Source organism: Aethalodelphis obliquidens, unplaced genomic scaffold (assembly GCF_003676395.1).
Source record: "Aethalodelphis obliquidens isolate GAN/ISIS:26980383/991018 unplaced genomic scaffold, ASM367639v1 scaffold7, whole genome shotgun sequence".
In the NCBI taxonomy this organism is placed as follows: domain Eukaryota; kingdom Metazoa; phylum Chordata; class Mammalia; order Artiodactyla; family Delphinidae; genus Aethalodelphis; species Aethalodelphis obliquidens.
In genome coordinates, this window is record NW_020837951.1 from 6978437 (window position 1) to 6991598 (window position 13162).

General features: G+C 53.9%; 1 protein-coding gene across 3 annotated transcripts in view; it reads right to left on the reverse strand.

Annotated features, from left to right (window-relative positions):
- Positions 1 to 897: 897 nt before the first annotated feature.
- NUP188 (nucleoporin 188) overlaps positions 898 to 13162 on the reverse strand; it is a 45332-nt gene continuing 33067 nt past the window's right edge. The window contains exons 25-44 of one of the 3 annotated variants that reach the window (XM_027104591.1): positions 12909 to 13015; positions 11678 to 11884; positions 11389 to 11558; positions 10807 to 10876; positions 10333 to 10400; positions 9707 to 9902; positions 7410 to 7487; positions 7007 to 7092; positions 6619 to 6764; positions 6220 to 6401; positions 4738 to 4938; positions 4496 to 4588; positions 3975 to 4133; positions 3489 to 3626; positions 2771 to 2845; positions 2459 to 2683; positions 2201 to 2332; positions 1908 to 1981; positions 1645 to 1774; positions 898 to 1506 (exon numbers count right to left, since the gene is read on the reverse strand). In XM_027104591.1, coding sequence (XP_026960392.1) covers positions 1330 to 1506; positions 1645 to 1774; positions 1908 to 1981; positions 2201 to 2332; positions 2459 to 2683; positions 2771 to 2845; positions 3489 to 3626; positions 3975 to 4133; positions 4496 to 4588; positions 4738 to 4938; positions 6220 to 6401; positions 6619 to 6764; positions 7007 to 7092; positions 7410 to 7487; positions 9707 to 9902; positions 10333 to 10400; positions 10807 to 10876; positions 11389 to 11558; positions 11678 to 11884; positions 12909 to 13015 — 2714 coding nt within the window. In that variant the 3' untranslated portion in view covers positions 898 to 1329. The remainder of the gene's footprint in view (positions 1507 to 1644; positions 1775 to 1907; positions 1982 to 2200; positions 2333 to 2458; positions 2684 to 2770; positions 2846 to 3488; positions 3627 to 3974; positions 4134 to 4495; positions 4589 to 4737; positions 4939 to 6219; positions 6402 to 6618; positions 6765 to 7006; positions 7093 to 7409; positions 7488 to 9706; positions 9903 to 10332; positions 10401 to 10806; positions 10877 to 11388; positions 11559 to 11677; positions 11885 to 12908; positions 13016 to 13162) is intronic. The other 2 variants (XM_027104592.1, XM_027104593.1) reach the window with 2 other exon arrangements.

A 13162-nucleotide genomic window follows, 5' to 3' on the forward strand; every position in this document is an offset into this window, starting at 1 on the left:
CTGCTCAGGAGGGAGTGCTGTTCTCCTACTGCAGCTGCATAATTACGTTTTTTTTGGGGGGGGGGGGGGGGGGGGGGTTTTGTTTGGGCCACGCCGTGCAGCTTGCAGGATCTTAGTTCCCCAGCCAGGGGTTGAACCCAGGCCCCCTGCAGTGGAAGCGCAGGGTCCTAACCACTGCACCACCAGGGAAGTCCCAGGAAGCTGCATAATAGATGTTTTATTCCTAAGAAAGACTTGCCTAAAATCGGGTAGAGGGGACTGTAAAATTTGCACGATAGTTTAAGCTCGAGTAATTGCCGGCTGACAGTGCTTCCCAGGGGCCCGGCACTGAGCCAAGCACGTTCACGTGTATTCTCGTGTCGTCCTCGCAGATGAGGGAAGAAGAGATCAGAAAGTCACCTCCGCAACGTTCCATAACTGGCAAGTGGCCACGCAGGGACTCTAGCCCAAGTCAGTCTGGTTCCAGAAACTTCAAGTGGTAGCTCTGGGCTACAAGCCAGTTTTAGATTAAGGCCTGTAGCCGGGCCCAGAACTCTGTGATTAGGTCCCAAGGAGGCTAGAGGCTGGAGGCTGGTGGGCCCCACTGGCGGGCCTTCTGAAGGGAGGGGGAGGCACAGAGCTATAAACAGGAGCAGAGCTTCAAGGAAGGCTCTAGCCGGTGGTGAGCTCAGCCAGCTGTAAGTGGAGGTGCGTGGTAGGGGTCGGGGGGGGCGGAATCTGAGCGCCCACCCAGCACCCCCAACACCAAGACGTGAACGGAGGAATGTTCGTTAGGTCAGTGGTGGCTATCTCGCCTTCCCCAAACCTCCACTCCACTCTGGGCCCTCGGCCGAGGGAGGCGGTTCGATGCTCTGAGAGCTGGCTAGTCCTTGGGCTTTGAAGGTACACCCCACACGGTTGTGTATAAACAGTATTTTAATATTTGTATAAATAGACCACAATATTACCCAAAACTGCAAGAACAGAGCGTGGAAAACAGATTCTCAAACCCGTGCGTACAGCCTCTCCTGGTTGCACGTGACACTGGCTCCCCCATCTCTCCCCGGGGCCAGGGTCAAGTGCTGTGGGGAATGCTTGAAGGAAAGGAATACACCTCTTGGGGGCATTCTGAACATGAGACTGTGAGCGCAGCAGACTCGTGGCTCCCCGCTGTTGACCTCTTGATCTATTACAAAAATAATGCTGGGGGCTGGTGGCTGGAGTCGTGGCTACTCTGGGGAGGGTGACAGGAGCTGCTCTCAGCCCCAGACAGGCCCCTCAGGCCAGCAGCACCCCTACTGCCCAGGGCTCCCATGCAGGCTGGTGGAGAGTGGCAGCGGGCCCGAGGCCCTATCTTTGCACGTGCCGGACAAAGGCCTGCACTAGCTGAATCAGAGGCTCCTGACTCTCAGGGCTGACCTTGGAGAGAGAGGTGGACTTGCCCTGAGGTGAGGGAAGGATGCCAGCAGCAGGGGAGCTGGGGGCTCCCCGGCGGAAGTAGCGTGAGAGGCTGGAGAGCAGAGTGCTCTGCAAGAGAAAAAGCACCTGATGAGGCCCCGCGTCCCCCACCCTCAGGGCTGGCCACAGGAAGTGGGGGACTGGGACCTCCTGGGGCCCCTCCCCAGTGGCCCTGCCCCACCAGGCAGGGCCCCCTACCCATCCTACCAACTCTGAGCTGAGCTCCTGCTTCATCCGCTGCTTGTCCCGGGGGTGCACAGCCGGGTCCCTAAGGTAACGCATTGCCTGGGAGATGAGCAGGTAGAAGCAGTTCTCCATGGTAAACATCAGGAGGGACCTGGAAGAGGGCAGGTTGGACGCTGCTGCAGGGAGGGCCAAGCTGGCAGTGTGTGGTGGGCCACTGCGCCAAGAGAAGAGCCAGCCCAAGACTGCCCCAGCCCCAAACCAATCCCGGAAGGAGGCTTTCTTACTTCAGTGTTCTGCTCCCTTCTGCTTGTGTGCTGAGCCCCACTGCCTGTGTGAGAGGCTCCTTTTTCTTGTCCAGCTGGAGAAAAAGAAATGGGGGTTAAAAAAATAAGGTAACAGTAACAGCTCCAACTCATTGAGAGCTTCCATTTTGCAGGGCCTACATTAAGCTATTTCATCAGTTATTCATTTAAGTTTCACGCTAATTCTTACAGGTCGGCTCTATCACACTCACTTGATGAAGGGAAGGCTAGATAAACGTGCCCACGGGAAGACTTGGGTTGAGGGGCCAACTTACCTCACCAAGCATGTTTAGGGCCACATTCACTGTGGCCAGAAGGGTCCCAAAAGAGGGGGCCACTTCGGAGTCAAAGGTGGGAGTGGTGAAGCTCAGGGCAAACAGGAAGTCGTATTCAGCAAGGTCCAGGGACTGCAAGGCAAGGCAAGACGAGAGCGATGTAGGGCCCCAGAGGGCCCAGGCAGCTCTTGGTGCAGAGCAGGGCACAGCAGAGCCTTCACGGCTCCACTGGAGGCGGGTGGCACAGGTGGCTGGTACCTGATCCAGCAGGATCTGGCACACGTCGGGGGTGAAGTGGCGCAGGGCCGCCAGGGTCCTGCTGAGGATCTTGAGGAGCCCGTACTGGACGGTGTGCAAGGCCCGCTGCTCTGAGGCCTCTGTGTCAGGAGTGGGCTGCTTGGAGGAGGAGCAGGAGGGGGCAGCTGTGGGTGGCCGCTGAGCTCGGGGGGCGACAGCCGAGGGGATGCCCTCCCCGTTTTTGTTCTGGGGAGGAGACAAGAGATGGCTGGAGCCCACGGAAGCCAGGGGTGAGGCGGTCCAGGCAGCAGCCGCGGACAAGGGCTCAGTTACCTGCAGGTAGTGCTGCAGCATCTTGCGGCTGTGCAGGAGGGAGGTACAGGCCTGGCACAGGTAGCCCAGGTTTACCTGCAACAAACCCAGGGGAGGGGTGAGGGGGAGCCTCGAGGCAGCAGCCCAACCAACTAGACCGACCATGCAGGTCTCTATGGTAACAACGTACTTCTCCGGCCCCCTGAGCCCCTCCCTACATTCTCTAGCTCAAAATCTCACGCCACCAAGCACGCTCGACTGCAAACTGTGGGTCAACAGATGCCTGGACGGTTTCCCTGGGACCCAGCTAGATGCCAAGCACAGTATGAGGTCCTAAGTAAATAAGTAAGATGGGGATAATTTTCCCATCTTACAGAAGAAGAAAAAGGCTTAGAGAGACATGAAGTAACTTCGCCAAGCTCACACAAGCAGCAAATGACAGGCCTGTCTGACTCCAGAGCCTGTGTTCTTTCCCTGCCTCCCTCTTCGGCTGGCTCCCAAGTCCTGTTCTAAGGGATGCGAACCAAGGTCGATCCCACAGAGCCCAGCTTCTCAACCTATGAGGCTGCCCTGTCCTGTGGAGGGAAAATTCGGCTCCAGAGGGGAGCAGTGTGAAACCAAACCCTGTGATACCTAAAGAAAAAGCCCACATTCCAGGAACAGGCCTGCGATTCACTGCCTGCCCCATCCCCTCCGAGCATTTCCCCAGACCCTTCAAGAAGCAGGTCTGAGGCCCCACCTGGACGTCCCGCATAAGCTGAGGCAGGTGGAAGTGCCACTCCTTCCTGAAGCTGGAGAGCTGCAAGAGGAAGCCCACGGTGTGGTCCGCCTCCTCCAGGCACGCCAGACTCTGCACCGTCCTCACCGCATTGAGGCACTGGGAGGGGGGACACGGGGAAGGATGGGGTGACTCAGGGACCTACCACGCCTGCTCCCGCCCTCCCGCAGGGAGGAGAGGTCCTGGGTCCACATACGCTGAGGGGGCAGCGTTAACAGGGGGCTGGACGAAGCGGTTTCTGACTAAGAGGTTTCTGTCTGAGCGGATCCCAGACCATTCCCCTCCCTCAGCAGGGCAGCCACACTGCTCCGCCTGTCAGCCAACAGTCCTCACAGCATCTCAGAAGCGGGAGCACTGGCACCGCTCAACTGCCAAGCCTCAGACCCGAACAGTCCAGACGCCCCTGAACCCCAAGCCCCGACCCCAAGGATCCCAGCGGCCCCTCACCTGTAAGGCCCGCTCCTGGTGAACCCCCACGAAGTCCAGGGCCTCGGTCAGGAAGTTGTAGCGCAGGGTTTTGAGGAGCCGCTCCATCAGGGACATGGACAGGCGGTAGACACCCGGCCAAGAGGGGGCGTCCAGCGACTTCCGAGAGGTGCCGGGCGTCTGAGACACAAACAACAGACAGGATCACGACAGCACCGAGGAACCCAGCTGACAGGTAGAGCGGGGCCTCCTTGCAGCCCAGCAGCTGAGGCAGCCTGGCTGGTCGGAATAGAAAAGCTCCTGGAATGGACAGCAGCAGGGCCAGACGGGGTCCGAAGGCAGCAGTTACAGGAATCTAGGTTCTAGACCCGCGTCCAGCACTAACTAACTGTGTGAACTTCTCTTGCTAGAGGTCAGTCTGGGGGCAGGGAGGATTCTGCACCATCAGTGCATTAACTAGGCCACTAAAGAGAGCAACTTCTGGGGCAAGTGAAAGCACCAAGGGGGGCTGGGGGAGGCAGTGGCAGGCCACTGGCACTCACCTGCACTGTCCCATTGGTGCTGAGCTGGTACACACTCAGGAGGGGCAAACAAATGCTCTGGGTGATGCCGGCTCCAGCCACTGCTGTGGCCCCCTGGGAGGGAAAGATGCAGAATGAGATGGAAGCTGTCACCGCAGCCGCCCCACCCAAGGGCAGGTGGAGGTCTTGGGCTGGGAGACTCACAGGCAGCATCAGAACCCACCCAGCATAAGCAAAGAGGCTCCCGCGGGCTTGCCTCCTACCTGCTGGGTGCGAGCCAGGGTAAGGAGCAGATGCAGCGCGGCCTCAGTGAAATGCAGGTTCTGCTTCATGCGAAGGCTCACCTCCAAGGTGGTGAAGAGGGTCGGCAGGAGGGGGAGCCTGCGGGTCACCTGCAGCCACGAGTCCCCATCCTCGTCCACCTCACACAGCTCCTTGGCCAGATGCAGGCCCAGGACACACACCTGCTGGGGCCCAGGGGCAAAGATGGGTGAAAGGGAAGGAGGCAGTGCAGGGGGAGGAGGAGGGGAGGACGAGGACGGACTGCGCCCAGTCACCCCCGCTCCGAGTGAGCCGGCTGAGACAGGACTCCAGCGCCCTCCCCACCACCCGAAACTGCCATCAAGCCGTGTCAGCGCTCCTCCCCATCCCCCCGCCCGAGCCCGCGGCTACGTGGAGTCAAAGTGGCCTCCCCTCTAGCTGCACTATTGCAGTCACCTACTAAATGGGCCTTCATTCTCTCTGGATCCTCTCTACTCCATTCTTCATCCCAGTGGCTTTTCACACTTACTGTTGACCACGAGCCACCCAAAGTAATAATACGGTTTATACCGCGCTCCAGTATAGGCATACTTACATGTTTTCATTAAACCTACCCTTATCTCCTGCAAAGCACAGATATTTTCGTTTATGTTTTATTCAACTTCGTTTAAAAAATGCTGGTTGTGGGGCTTCCCTGGTGGCGCAGTGGTTCAGAGTCCGCCTGCTGATGCAGGGGACATGGGTTCATGCCCCGGTCCGGGAAGATCCCACATGCCGCAGAGCGGCTGGGCCCGTGAGCCATGGCCACTGAGACCACGCGTCCGGAGCCTGTGCTCCGCAACGGGAGAGGGCACAGCAGCGAGAGGCCCGCGTACCGCAAAAAAAAAAAAAAAATGCTGGTTGTAACCAAATGAGCTCAGGACCCATTTATAGGTCCTGACCCACAGTTTGAAAAAGTGTTCCATACTACATCCAGCACACTTTCTAAAGTACAAATCTCATGTTTCTTCTCCCTTGCTTAAAATCCTTAAATCGTTTCCTATTTCACTTAGGAGCCAGACCAAAGACCCTGACAAGGCTGCTGGTCATCTAGCCCCCAGCTCTCCAGGCCTCACTTCATCTTGGCTCACACCAGATGACTGTTACCCACAGCTCAGTACACGCTGTCCTTGCTGCCTGAAGCTCCCCTGCTCCCGTGGCCTGCACGGCTCTCTACCAGTTCTTTAAGTCACTGCTGAAAGGGCACTTTCTTTCTGAGTCCCTAGATGATGTGAGAACTCCATGCTGCACATTCTCCCTGTTTCACCCCTGCAGGACTTTCCACAATGGAATTCTGACACATCTCTGCACAGTCTGATTTATTAACTTTCCCCATCAGGCTGTGACTGTCTTGGTCACTAATCAGCCCCAGGGCCTGGCACAGACGAGGCAGCAGTTCATATCTGTGGATGCGTGTGGGAAGGACAGACAGGGTGCCCCCTCACCCCATCCCGCTGGTCCTTGTGCCGGGGCCGGGAGCAGTCGTCAGTTTCCATGCTGTCCTTGTCCTCTGTGGCACTGCCTGATGCCAGACTGTGGCGGGTCTGGTCGAAGAGTGCAATCACCTCTTCTTGGAGGGTCTCACAGACGTTCAGCACCAGCTGGGAGTACTGGGGGATGTCGCTCACTGCAAAGCAAACGGGAGGGGATGCTGTCATGCTCACCAAGGCATCTGTCCCATGGGAGGGGAGGAGAAAAAGAGTTTTCCTGAAGATAAGAGTTCCGAGATCAAAAACTCAAGCCTCACAGGAGAAACATCTGGCTCTGAAGTGGAGGAAGCCCTGTCCAGGCTGGCTGGCACAGGGGCCAGGAGACCGCTCCACCGGCTCCTCTCTGCCCCTCACCTCTCATCTCCTTCATCTGCAGCACCGTGATGAACGCTGAGAACACCTTGGCCTTGGTCTTCTCCATGAGTTGCTGGTCTGCCTGCAGCACTCCCTCCAGGATCTCTGTCAAGGGTCTGAGGATTTCATCCACAGAACCTAACTCACTAGAAGCAACGTGGAGAGGAGAGGGCGGGGAGAACACACCTCAGAGAAAGGCCACACACTGCCCTGCTCCCCCTCAGGATGCCTGTGGAGCAGTGAGCCTCACATCAGGTGTCTGCCTGAGTCCCGTTCCCCACGAGGGGAGCCCAGCCCATTTCACACCCACTTCCTCCCCTTCGGGAAGGGTAAGGCAAGCATCACTAAAGAGGATGGGACAGGCCGCCCCTCCTGTCACAGGGCTCACCTCTTCCACTGCCGGAGAAGAATAAGCAGCAGAGTGCACATCATGGAGCCCAGGCGGAGGCAGTTCACGGAGGCGGGGACTAGGAGCTGAGGGGAGACGGCACACAGTTAACGTCAGGCTTCCTGTGAGCTGACGAGGCGGGAAGATGTGAGCTCCGTCCGCAGGCACCTTCGGCCTCAGGCCTTTCTTTCCCAGCAGCAAGCTCACAGGGGGTGGGTCACGGGGAAGAGGCCAGGGGTTGGCACGGCAGCAGCAGGCCTCTGCCTCCCACTGCAGCCTCGGGCCTCCCAGGCCGCTTGAGCCCTTTGACCTGACCACTCTTGCGGCTGCAGGCTGCGAGCAGCTATTTGACCTCGGAGACCTTCTCCCTGGGAGGAATGGGAAATCTCCCAGACACACTTACTAACGCCTTGGTCCCATCGAGCACGTCAAGAAAGAGCTGGCGACGCACTGCAGAGTCGGTCAGGTGCATTATCTCCGCCTGCAAAGGAACAGGAAAAAAACGTCTGGAAAATTTCCCAGACTCTAAAAGCCAAGAAAGGTGGGGTCCTCACCGACTGCCTGTTTAAAATGGCGCTTGAGGGCCCTGCTGTTTCTTTGTCCACCTTAGTCATGGTCAGAACCAAGCCCAGGTTCACCTCCTCCCCCTGATGACATCCTTCCTCTGCTCAGACCCTTCAAGGCTTCCCAGTGGAACCCATCTAGAAACACAAACTCCTCTACAAGGCCTGGGAGCCCCTTAGGATCTGGTCCACCTGATTTTGGTATCATCCCCGTCGTGCTCACTCGACTCCAGCCCTACAGGCCTCCTTCCTCCTCCGTGAACACACCAAGCTCTTCCCACTTCTGGACCCTTGCATCTGTGACTCTGACTGCCTAGAGCACCCTCTGGAAGGTTCCTCACACACTCAGGCCTCAGTGTGGACAGCACCTCCTCAGAGAGGGCCTCCCGACCACTCCTATCCTCCTTTAGCAGTCGCTACCATAGCATCTTCTTTTATATATAGATATTTAAAATTTTATTTATTTATTTTTGTCTGTGTTGGGTCTTCGTTGCTGCATACGGGCTTTTTTCTCTAGTTGTGGTGAGCGGGGCTACTCTTCCTTGCGGTGTGCAGGCTTCTCATTGAGGTGGCTTCTCTTTTTTTTTTTTTTTTTTTTTTTTTGCAGTACGCGGGCCTCTCACTGCTGTGGCCTCTCCCGCCGCAGAGCACAGGCTCCAGATGCGCAGGCCCAGCGGCCATGGCCCACGGGCCCAGCCGCTCTGCGGCACGTGGGATCCTCCTGGACCGGGGCACAAACCCGTGTCCCCTGCATCGGCAGGCGGACTCCCAACCACTGTGCCACCAGGGAAGCCCGAGGTGGCTTCTCTTGATGCGGAGCACGGGCTCTAGGTGCACGGGCTTCAGTAGTTGTGGCTCGTGGGCTCTAGAGCGCAGTCTCGGTAGTTGTGGCGCACGGGCTTAGTTGCTCCGCAGCATGTGGGAGCTTCCCGGACTGGGGCTCAAACCTGTGTCCCCTGCATTGGCAGGCGGATTCTTAACCACTGCGCCACCACGGAAGCCCTACCACAGCGTCTTTCAAGTGAACTACCACAATCCCAAACTATGTTTCTTTGTAAATTTGTTCACAATTTGCCTCTCTCATGGATCAAAGACTGTATTTGCCTTATTCACTGCTGCATCCCGGTGCCTGGCACACAGTAAGCATTCCATTACTATCCATTAAATGAATGAATGATCAATATCCTGGACTAAACCAGATAGGTTTCCTAGGGGAAAAGAGGATGGTGAGATTTTCAGAGCTGCAATTCAAGAACTGCTGCCCAGGTAGGACCTAAAAGGCAGGTGACACACAAATTACTGCCTGGGGAATCAATCATTCCCCCAAGATGGTTGAGCCTTTTAGTGTGTCTACAGTCTCAGGGGTCCAAAACCACTCTGCCACAGCCAAGCTCCAAGGCTGTGGGCAGTCTGGCACTAAGGAACAAGTCATGGAAGATGTAAGAGTGTGCCTGGAACAAAGGGCATCTATTAAGCTGAAGTTAGTAATGAAATCAAGATAGTAATCTGGATTCCCTAAGGCAAAATAGGTCAATATCAAGTCCTTACTCCACAGCATGGCATTGTCAAAGAGCACCGGCCAAGGAAAAATGCGAATTCTTCCCAAACGTTAACTCTCTCTCTAAAAACCAATGCTCTGTAGACACACGTTGCAGAGACAATGGCCTCTGTTCTTTTTCTAAGAAGCCCAGGAAATGCCGTTTCTAGAACCAAGGAAAACCAACTGTTCCCTAGAGAGGGTGCTGCTGCAGCCGTTGTAGCTACCTGCTGACTAGTCAACAAATATGTACTTAGCGTCCACAGGGCACACAGCATGAGAAGGCCAACTATCCACGTGCACAAGAGGTGGATGAATGAAGGGAGCCCCTGGACCTATCCAGGGCTGCAAAGGTGGCTATAGGAGGGTTTCATGAATGTCTGAAGGGATTTAAAATGACTTCTCTGCACTTTCTTTAAGGGTCTCTTGTTTGCTCCAAAGCCCTCAAACACCCCATATTTGGCACAGAACCTGTTACATTTTAGCTCTCAGAGAAAAATCCTGATTCATTCTTTATCCCAAGGGGCTGTATCTGCTAGGCATCCCAGCATATCGTTGCTAGGATACCAAAGTGAAAACCACACCCCAGGAGGTTCTTACGTGACTGGTGGCGATGATGAGAAACATCCTCCAGGCGGAGACCAGCATCTGATACTCTACCAGGGAGGTGCAGCTGCTGCCCTCTGTGTCAGCCGTGTGACCTGCCAAGGACTTGACATACCCTGACCAGTAGGCAAAGCGTTTCTCGCTGGAAAATTTCTCGAGTGTATCTTTTAAAGACTGGTCTAATGAGCCCCTATGGTGCCGAGAAAAACAAAACCTACAGTTAGGTTTTAAAAGCAGATGGGAATGTGATGGGCACAGACCGTTGCTGAGGCAGAGAAAACCACCTCACATGGGCTTAAAAGCAGACAGCTCCCAATCAGCTCTGATGTGTGGGGCTCACACTTCTTGCTCAGCATAACGGATTAGGCTGAGGCCTTTTCTAGGATTCCTCCTCCATAAAATCCCAAGCACATGGAGTTTGCTTCACAATAACTCTTTCTGACAATCATAAATGCCATCAATGGACTGGCCAGGGACACAGACCAGTGGCCCTCCATAAATGGCTCCAAACCAGCTCTCTCCTCTGCCTTGGCTCATACAGCCGTGCCGTCAGCCGTAGACTACTATGGTCCCCCCGCCACAAACCTCTAATTAAAATCTCAAAAGGGGAAAGGACTCACTTAACTACATAGTATATCTCCAAGCAAATTATCTTCATGATTAGGGCACAGGTTTCCAGGATGCTGGGCTGTGGAGGGGGAGAGCAGAGAATCATGAGAACCTCTCCCCTGGTGGCCCGCCCTCCCACAAGGAAACAGAGCAGGGACCCGACACTAGAAAACGAGAAAGCACATTCCCTGTCGAATGTGAGTGGGCATCTAACTAGCAAGAGCAGAAGCATCAGGTCCACAGTGTCTCCAAGTGAGCAGAGACCACAGAGCCAGCAACACAGAGCAGGGCATGCCGCTCTCCTTCCCAGTGCAAGACAGCAAAGGAAGAGGAGGCAAGTACTTCTGTGAGAGAGAAGTTTCTAGTGAAGAAAACATTCTGGTTGTTTAATTAGGGGAGGAGTCACTTTCCACAGCTCAGTCTCACAGCCCAGCCTTGACTCCCAGGGACTTTCAGTCACTGTCCCTCCCTCCACCACTGCTCACCTCGGATGTTTCTGAGGGAGGAGAAAGGGTTCCAAATAGTGGACTGGTTAAATTCTCCCAGAACTTGGGTCTAAAAAGAAAATACGTGTTGGCAATCACATGTTCTCTTACCCGGTCCCTTCTCCTCTCTCCACCTCCCCTTGGTGGTTACTTCCCCACATTTTATCGCTCCCACAACCCTAACATCTGCTGCCTGGGCCGCTTGCTCCTACATAAACATCAAGGGTTCCATGGACAAAACAGGCTCCAAGAGAAGAGCGTGCTCCATTCAGTCCAATGGCTTGAGTGAGCCACTCTCATCTGAATCTACCGTTTCTCACGAACAATGGTTTTGGGGGGTTGGCAGAAGGCAGAAATGCAAAAGGTGGAAACTCTAAGGTAAACACATCAGAGTAAAGGTTACACCTGCTGGTGGCAGCTTTAAAAAGAGAATAAACTCCCACACACCGACCCAAGCACTAAGCACTTTTATGCATGTGCCCAGGGACCTGTCACAACAAATCTCTCAGAATGACTGTTACCCCATCTTACAGACAAGGACATGAGCTCTGGAGGTTAAGTAACTCCTGGAGACAGACTCACTTGGTTCTGAGGACCAGCATGGCACTGTCCCGACGGTCCTGCCAAAGGGCATGCAGAAAGGCAATGGCTGCACGGTGCAGCAGCGGTGGGCACCAGTAGCGATCCTGCTGCTGGGAATCAATCAGCTCCAGCACCACATGGAGACAGCTCCACACCCCAAGGCTGAATTCCTGCAAGAGGGGCAGGTGAGAGTTCAGCCCCACAGCTTCTGCCATCAACTGGACCCGCAGAGTCCAGCACCCACCTCCCAGGGAGCCATCTCCCAGCTTCATCCCAGGTGCAGGCTCACCTTGGAGCCATCACTGCCATCCTTCACCTCCAGATTCAGAAACAGTTCAATGAGGCCTGGCTGCGTCTCTACGGCAACTGTGAGGAATTCCAGAATCATGACTTTGATGCGCATGTCCTCAATCTTGCTCTGCAGTCGGGTCAGGAAGGCATCGCGGATGGCAGCCGCATCATTGCCCAGGCAGGCATATACTGACATTGGGGCCACCTGGTGGAAACCGGGACACACAGGCTTAGAGCTCTACCTCCAGAGAAACGTCAACAGACTCCTGAAGAAAGGTGCTGAACAACTCTTGGAAAATGCCAGAAAGGGAAACATTCAGATGGATAGCTCTGGGTCAAAAGAGACATCATTCCAAACTACAGCAAAAGATGCCCAACGATTCCCAGAAGAAATAATAATCAACATAAAAAGATGCATAACCTCTCTCATGGTTAAATAAATGCAAAGTTAAAAAAAAGATATTGATTTGTCTATTAGATTAGCAAAGATTAAAAAACTGATGAAGCCACTGTGGCAAGGATACAAGACTTGGGTTTTAGGAGCATAAACTGTTACAATCCTTTTTGGAGGGTAATTTCAAAATTTCTAATAAAAATTAAAATGCCCATTGATATCTAATTTTTAGGAACTGTAAACAAAAGTTTACAGAGTTCTATGGATAAGAATGTTCACTACAGCACTGTTTAACACTAAGACAGAAAACAGTCCAAATAAATTAGGAGGCATCCATTCTATGGCATGCCATGCAAGCATTAGAAAATGAAGTAGCTCCAAATGTGCCCACACGGCAAGACTGCAGGATATCGTGTTAAGTGAAGAAAGCTGGACACAAAACAGTATGTATCGTGGAATTCTGCTTTTGGAAAGAACAAAAGCTCACACCAAACATCCCTTAATATATAAGCACAGATAAAAAAAAATCTGGAGAAATGAGTACCAACCTGCTCATAGGAATTCTTGGAATGAGGAGATCATAGGGTACCTTAACTTTCTATGTTACATTTATCTGTAACATTTAAATAAACATTTTTAAATGAATTTGTATGTCTTTTATAAACGGGGGAAAAAAACACCTCTCATAAAACACAATTTGCGTGCGTGTGTGTGTGTCTTTATGGCTACATCACTTTAAAAGTCCAAGTTAGCTACTTCTCTTGGGAGAAAGCAAGAGTGGTCTCAAGCACAAAGTCAGTTTTCTGGGGCTTTGACTTGTTAGGTGGGATCCTACCGTGGCCAGACGTTTCAGTAGCTGGATGGCAAGACGTGGCAAAGCAGGGTCATGTTTGTGGTAGATGTATTTGGCAAGAACAGCAATAAGGTTGTTCCCATGGGCACCTGAAGAAGTACAGGAAACAGTTTAGACACCAAAGCATGCCTGATTCAAGCTCTTAAGAGAGCCTTCTGTTCAAAAAGGCTCATATATGTGAGGGAATTTACTCTCAAGTACTTGGAGGGCCAGAGCAAATCTAGGTGGCTGTATCA